The sequence below is a fragment of the Puntigrus tetrazona genome, chromosome 18, assembly GCF_018831695.1.
Source record: "Puntigrus tetrazona isolate hp1 chromosome 18, ASM1883169v1, whole genome shotgun sequence".
NCBI classification, from domain to species: domain Eukaryota; kingdom Metazoa; phylum Chordata; class Actinopteri; order Cypriniformes; family Cyprinidae; genus Puntigrus; species Puntigrus tetrazona.
The window spans coordinates 873,383-880,531 of record NC_056716.1 but is presented as its reverse complement, the minus strand read 5'-3'; the positions used below and the strand labels follow the sequence as shown (position 1 = coordinate 880,531).

The 7,149-nt window shown below is 44.4% G+C and overlaps 1 protein-coding gene across 3 annotated transcripts; it reads right to left on the bottom strand.

The window, feature by feature from the left end:
* Window positions 1-238: 238 nt before the first annotated feature.
* On the bottom strand, window positions 239-5,845 carry fosb (FBJ murine osteosarcoma viral oncogene homolog B). 3 transcript variants are annotated; one of them, XM_043264966.1, is made up of 6 exons: window positions 5,578-5,845; window positions 5,255-5,442; window positions 3,627-3,959; window positions 3,442-3,549; window positions 2,740-3,063; window positions 239-2,600 (listed from the first exon to the last, which is right to left on the bottom strand). In XM_043264966.1, the coding sequence occupies exons 1-6, from the start codon at window positions 5,639-5,641 to the stop codon at window positions 2,535-2,537; spliced, it is 1,083 nt and encodes a 360-aa protein (XP_043120901.1). In that variant the 5' UTR covers window positions 5,642-5,845; the 3' UTR covers window positions 239-2,534. The 3 variants fall into 3 exon arrangements, with proteins under 3 accessions (XP_043120901.1, XP_043120902.1, XP_043120900.1); XM_043264967.1 differs by having other exon boundaries at window positions 239-1,831; XM_043264965.1 differs by having other exon boundaries at window positions 239-3,063.
* Between the last annotated feature and the right edge of the window lie 1,304 nt (window positions 5,846-7,149).

Below are 7,149 nucleotides of genomic sequence, written 5' to 3'. Positions count from 1 at the left end.
AAATACTTCCCATCTGTGTGTGACGTCGACGCGCGTAATGTTCCGATCATGTCCGTAATGTGCATTAATAAGGGCCGGTTGAGAGTTGTCCATCAAGCCCTGAATATCGCACACGCACACACACACACACGCACACGCACACACTGGACATGATAAATCAATGCGACACCACTGCTTGAGAAACACAGCTCAATATCAGATGCTCATCTAAAATACATTGACACACTCAATTCATACCTTCTGTTTTTTTTGGACTGATTTATTTATGCATTTATAGGTATTTCGCGTCCAGTGTGTTTTGTCCACAGGGGTTGATGAACAAGGGCTGTGGAACCAACCTCATTGACAAATTAAGCACAGCACAAATCTGTGATACATATATAACACTATATGCACCACAGTTTCAATACAGTCATCATACATATTACACGTTTCGAATGAAAGGCAGTGACAATGCTTTTCATATTAAGGGAAAGGCGGGCTGTTATTGTTTATTATAATATACTTTTTTGTTCTTTTAGAAAAATATCTATGTTTAAACCAAAAACCAAGTGCATCAAGCTCTCCCTTCTGTCTTCATTGACAAAAATAACATTTTCTGAACATTCATACATTACATTAAAATAATTGTATATATATATACACACTGAATATGTATATATACATATATATATATATATATGCATACATAATTTTATATATTTGATATATATATATATATTTATATAGTTTTTGACATAAAAAGGTTCATAGTGCACAACATGCCTTTTAGTTGCCAACATGAGATAACTATGAAATAATAATAATAACCATAATAACAATATTTGTGATAACTGCAGTAAGACAACAGTAACAGATAGAAGGAGCAGCTTTCAGCCCCAAAATTCTTCCATTTGGCAGCAACGGCACAATCAAGAGCAAAAGAGAAAAAGCATCATGAAAAAAATCAGTAACTCAAAACATCAAAAACATTCACAGGAAAGTAAACGGTTCATATTCAAAAGCACATCCCGTCCTTTAGGTTGGCCACCGCTTTGTGTTCCTTCCGTCCGCAGCCGGCATTTGTGCTTTTTTTTTCCATTTTAACAACAACAGCAACAACAACAACAACCCCCTTAAAGAAAGAAATCAACTGGAGATGTAGTACTCTGTGGCTTCCATTCACAATCAAAGCCTAGAGCTGCGCTAAACCACATCCACAGCTCAAAGACTATGTCAAGGACTTTAAGAAGCACAGAGGCCACTCATCCAAAACCGAGAGGTTGTCCTTTTTTTTTTTTTTTTTTTTTTTTTTTTTTTTTTTTTTGGTTGCTCGTTATAATGCTCTTCGAACACAGAGTGTCGAGCCACTCTTGTATGTTATCATCAGGTAAGCCACTTTTGAGATCAGAGTTAATACTATCGTTGAAACACAGAATGAAACAAACAAACAAACTCCTCAAAAAGGAGAAAGGGACGAACACGGCGCGAAAGCTCTCAGAGGACCAGGTAGAGCACGGTCATGCGAATGCTCTCACCATCTCATACCTCCACGTTCCAAGGGCTCTCCAAAGCTCCTCCGCTGGAGTCTAGCCGGTGTGTCTCCTCCGCTCATCCCAAATGAAATCCTCTGAAATAAAGAGGAGAAGTAAAGAGTCCCGTTCCTTTTAGCCAGTGTGGGGTGGCATCCTAGATGGCTGGTTTGTTTCGATTTTTTTTTTTTTGTCAAATATCTGAGGTTCCACTGTGGGCCGGTCCGTGCGAAGGAAATTTGTGGTGTTGGGGTGTGGGCTGGCACTCACTCAAGGTTCCATGGGCTTTCAGGGTCCAACGGGCTCTCAGGGGCCGAAGACTTCAGAGAGAACCAGAGGTACATAGAGACAGGAGAGAGGAGAAACAGATGTGGAGATGGACAACGGAGGGAGAGAAAAAAAAAAGAGAGAGATAGGTACTGTAGCTAGAGAGTGTGTGGTCATGTCCTTTTGTCACAGGGATAGGTGTGGATGAACTGGATGGAGAAAGAAAGCGTAGCAAGGTAGGCCCGAAAGGCGAAACAAAACCCACAAAGCAGTTCTGTGCCCCCTTTTCTTTTTGCTTAGACAAATACACAGCAGGCACCTGGCGTGGATAGAGAGAGAAGGAGGGAGATGGTACACCAATGTAAGCCGGAGCGAGAAAAGATAAAAGCAAGGGGGAGTGCGCTGATGTGCTTTCATTGTTATGTCAAACGGAATTGAATGTCTATGACAATTTAAGTGTGTGTGATTGCGTGCGTGTGCGTGTGTGTGTGTGTGTGTGTGCATGGGCTACTGACTCATCTTGATATTAAGCCTGAATTCATTGTGAATTAATATACACTTACATCATTCGATGAAGTCACTCAGACGCTAACGCATCTGGGCCTCGAAAGGTTTCGAATCGAAAGGCTTTAATGTAAAAGATCAGTACAACGTCTGAAAGGTGTTTGCATCTGTGCGTGTGCGTGTGCTGCTGTCGACAGGCAAGCAGAGGCAGAGAGACGCAGAGCTCTCAAAGTGCAAGAAGCGAGGGTGAGTTCAGGGAATCAGAGGACTGATCGCTGCTGCTGGTTCGCTGGTTAGCGCTGGCCCCGCAGGCTCCCTCTGGGTAGGTGAACACAAATGAAGATGTGTATGAGGGGATGTAGCTGCCGGCGTCAGGGTTACCGCCACCGTCGGCAACGAGGCACGGGCCGTCCGGCGCCGGCTGGCCCTGCCCATAGAAAGAACTAGAAAAGGCTACCTCCTGCATCATCCCTTGCTGCTGTTGTGCCGGGGCCGGCTGTGTCTGCGTGGGCTGTGAAACCGGGACGTGGTGGTGGTGGTGGTGGGACGAGTAGGCGGGCGGCAGGTAGAAAGTGTCCTCCTTCACAGTCAAGCCCACCACGGAGACAGAAGGCGCCTGCGGGGAAGTCTGCGGCAGCGGCGCGGGGGGCTGGTCCTGATAGGGAATTTTGCAGCCGGGCTGGTGGGCTACCAGGACGAACTCCAGGCGCTCCTTCTCCTTTTGCAGCTCGGATATTTCGGCCTCTAGCTCGGCCTTCTCCTCCTCCAACATATCTGTCTCCTTGGGTCGGAGAGACGAGAGGAGGACAACAAGGGGACAGATTACATGAGGACGAAAGCAAGGGTCGCCTTTTATCACAGTAGCTACTTCCGAAACGCACGTTGCTATAGTTTCAGAGAGCGACAACTTGGTGAAAATGCAGTTTTCTTAATTGCCAACTCTGCATAATTACGGTGGGTTTGTGCACTCTTCGTTCTAATTACAATGAGGCATAATGCACGTGTGCGCGTGTGTTGCAATCATTTACAAACTATTGTTGCAAAAATGATCGTTATGAGCAGATTGGCAGGTTATGAATCTGGTAATTATGATGCCTTTGCATTCATCTGTTATTATGGATGTAATATTGTAATTATATGCGAGTACAGCATCGCTCACCGACTGTAACCTGTCTGTGAGCTCACGCCGTCGGTTCCTACACTTAGCGGCGGCCAGTTTATTTCTCTCTCGTCTCACGCGTCTTTTCTCCTCCTCCTCGGGGGTCAGCTGGGAACAGAACAAATTTCATTTTTAATTTCTTTTTTAATCAAAATGTCAGACGCCGCATCATGGTCCTCACTCACCGTTTCATCCCGCGCGCGGCGGCGGCTCCGTGACTGTCTCACCGGGCCAGGAGTGTCAGAGCTTGGTGGGGTGAAGCCTCCACCTGACGAAAAGCTTGGGCCCGGCAGGTCATAAGGATCCAAAGCAACAGGCTGCGTCATGGTGCTGGAGCCCGTGCCGCTTTGTCCTGGTGCTACGGAGGAGATGAGAGTGGGCTGCACCATCCACTGCAGATCCTGGCTGGTGGTGATGGCCGTCACTGTGGGCACGAATGAGCTGGGCATGTCCACCCCTGCCCCGGTGCCGGTTGACCCTCCACCCACCCCTACCCCGCCAGTGGCTGATACACACTCCTGGAAACCAAAAACATAAACACTTTATAACTATATGGAGCCCAACCAGCTTGATGTAAACAAAACAATCCAGTTTAGTTACTTAAATTAACGTTGACTAAAGCATTTCTAATTTTTGCTGAGTCTAAAAGGATAGTGCAGCCAAAAATGATTCATCTGTCATCATTTTCTCACACTAAAGTTATTCCAAACTTGTACGAGTTTCTTGTTTTTCTGCTGAATATGAAAGAAGGTATTTTGTGGAATGTGGGTTATCAAACAGTTGACGGTAGCCATTGACTTCTACAAGACTAGAAACTGTTTGGAAAGAAACTCACACAGGAACAGCATTAGGGAGAGTAAACGATCACAGAAAAAAAATGTAAACGGCCCTTTAACTTGAAGAACTGAAAAAACTCAAGTACAAAACAAATGTACTTAAACTGTAAGTAAATTAAAAATTTAACAAAGACTAAAATAATATATTAATGAGAATAAAACACCACTTGCTGTAAAGCTGTATTTTTTCATTCATGCAAAGATAACGGACTAAAGATGATGAAAACAGAACAAAGGATAATGAAAAGCAACAAAAATATGAAAAAGACATGGATCTTCTGTTTTAAAGCTGCTTAAAAATCCAACTAATAACAATCACGTGCTCATACATAAGCACATATACGATATTTAACTTTTATCTGTGAACAGCTATTATAACATATTTACAAGAAAATCGAAATTGGCACGTTTGCTTTTTTTAGAAAAAAAGAAAGCCCTGTGATGCCAGCGTGCGTTCCATGTTTCATTAATATTCATATAAGAGCGTGTTAAGCAAAGGCGCACGCAGCACGCCGTAGCCAATAAGCAGCCTCTAATAGCCCCTCCCGCCCCTGATCCTCCGCCCCCGTCACACCCCCGGTGTTCCCCTTAGCAACGCAACGTAACACTCCAAAATAGAACGCATTGACGTCACGCCGAAGTCTGAGAAGCGAGAGCAGCGGAGCCGAGGGCAGGGCGGAGCTTCGAGTGCGAACGTCGGAGAGTTCCACAGCTTTGTCATCTGTTTCGCGGCGTGCTGTAAACCCACCACGTTGCTACCGGCCCGATTCCGCGCGCATGCTGACATGTCAGTACTCTGTTGAATTCTGTTCCGACTCTACGCATTTAAACACACTCGAATGAATTCAAACGCATTCCGTTAGCAACGTCGCGGCGCTTCCCCACCACGAACACGGCGAAGCTCGCAGCTGCCGTGCCGCTTAGCAAAACTTACGGACTAACACGATTCTTAAATGCAAATAAATACTGTGACTTACTTGCGGTGCGCTGGTGGTGGGCGGACTCCCGAAAGATTCCACGGACGACAGGTACTGAGATTCAAGAGAAGGAGATGAGCTTCCACGGGAGCCGGTGTCGGGGTCTCCGGGGAACCCCTGAAACATCTCCCCGGTGGAGCCGAAAGAAGCCGAAACACCTACTGTGCCCGGCGAGAACGGGATGTCACCTGTCACCCAACAGAAGTCACATTGTAGCGCATTTTCGCCAGAACATTAACCATTCGCTTTCGTTTGATGCACCGTAAATAAAGAAAAGCGGATGCATTACATTGAGATATTTGTATGATATTGAAGTCACCTACCGTAACAAGTTTTACTTGGAGTCTTCGTTAAGATGCCCTTAGTCTCTTTCCAAAATAGTTGCATTAAGACATCAATCCAGTTCCCTGCTGGAGGAAACTTCTAAAATCCAATCGCTCCTTGAAAAGCACTTCCCAGGCCGTAGTACAATCCGTGAAATGCGTGAAACGTGCATTTATAAATCCATAAAATAATCCGGAATGTGTTTATTACAAACGGGAGTAGACGGTGTTCGGTGTTTCGGCAGCAGCGCTTTCGTCTTGTGAATGAAGCCTGAGAACGCATTGTAAAGTAGGGAGTCCTGGCTCCTCCTCTTACTGGTGTTCCGCTGACGTAGGTGCCCATATATGGTCCAAAAGCACTGTTTTTGTTTTCGGTATCTAAGCAATATGACGTGTAAGGGATTCCCTCACCCACAGAAAGAGACAGCTCGATCGCGGTCAAGAATAGGTACGTTTACTATTACTTCCACAAGATATTTTTAATTGTTACATGGTTTTCACGGACAATATTTAGAAACGACACTATTTGCAAATACTTTTACGTCAAAAAATGTGTTATGCTTAACGCCAGTCTCATGTCATTTTGATGCCACCATCAGGTTCAAACGTACCGTTTTTCCCTAAAATGTGCTCTTTTTCATTATGATATAGAGGAGAAGAGATTAAAACACCAGATTTGAACACCGCTGAATAACCAAATAACCTTGTACCTTAATAAAGAAACACGGTACTATCTCTATATATGAAAAATTATGTAAAGTTATACACTGCACATAAGTCATCATATGATATCATAACCCACTTGACACAGGTTTAGTAGAATAATTTGCCATTTCTGCTCGATTTTAGTCTATTTTCGTTTTTTTTGCTCGAGAAAAATTGCAATTAATGCAGTCCAGTCTGCACGTTTTAACTTTTTGCACAGCTTTTTCTTACTGCTGAGAGCGACATCACTTAAGTATCAAATTGTAGTGGGTGTATATATTGTAAACATGTATTTAAATACAAATTACAGGGCACGTGAGCAATCTTAAAGTTAATTAAAGGAGTATATTTTGCTGAGGTAGCGGTTTAGCACGGGAGGGAAACCCGCTTTCAGCTGTTTTGACTCCTCTGTAAACTTTCTCACCGACACGCCCCACGGAATCCCCGAGACACCGGAGCTCTCCTCGTCGCTACAGGCTTTAGAACCGGTCCGAGCAGAGATTTACATTGCTCTTTGTCTGTTGTGGGTAAGTTTGGGAACTCTGCATCTACATTTTTGTTGTTATTATTTATGTCATATAACACATGCGCCGAATCGGTTCGGCGTTGCTATATTCAACTGCATTTATTGTATGCACGAACGCGTTTATTAAACGCCCGTTTTAAGACACTTCCGCGGAATGAGTAACTGTTAAATCAAATGCTTAAAATGACTAAAATACAACGTGCGATTCACTGGATGTGTCAGTTTCGCGCTCGCGTTATTGTTCGGCAAAACAAAGCGCTCATTATCACGGCTGATCCCCTCGCCGTTTACAAGAAGCCATGCACAAGTTCCAAGTCGGGCAGTGGGCTGCAGTGACGAAA

What these genes read in the sequence shown, in the direction of transcription:
- fosb (XM_043264965.1), bottom strand. Translation starts at nt 5,641, where the DNA reads ATGCAACTATTTTGGAAAGAGACTAAGGGCATCTTAACGAAGACTCCA. An exon ending in GCCGCGCGCGGGATGAAACG is followed by an intron (nt 3,550 to 3,626) that starts GTGAGTGAGGAC and finishes TTCTGTTCCCAG; the next exon opens with CTGACCCCCGAGGAGGAGGA. An exon ending in TCACAGACAGGTTACAGTCG is followed by an intron (nt 3,064 to 3,441) that starts GTGAGCGATGCT and finishes CTCCGACCCAAG; the next exon opens with GAGACAGATATGTTGGAGGA.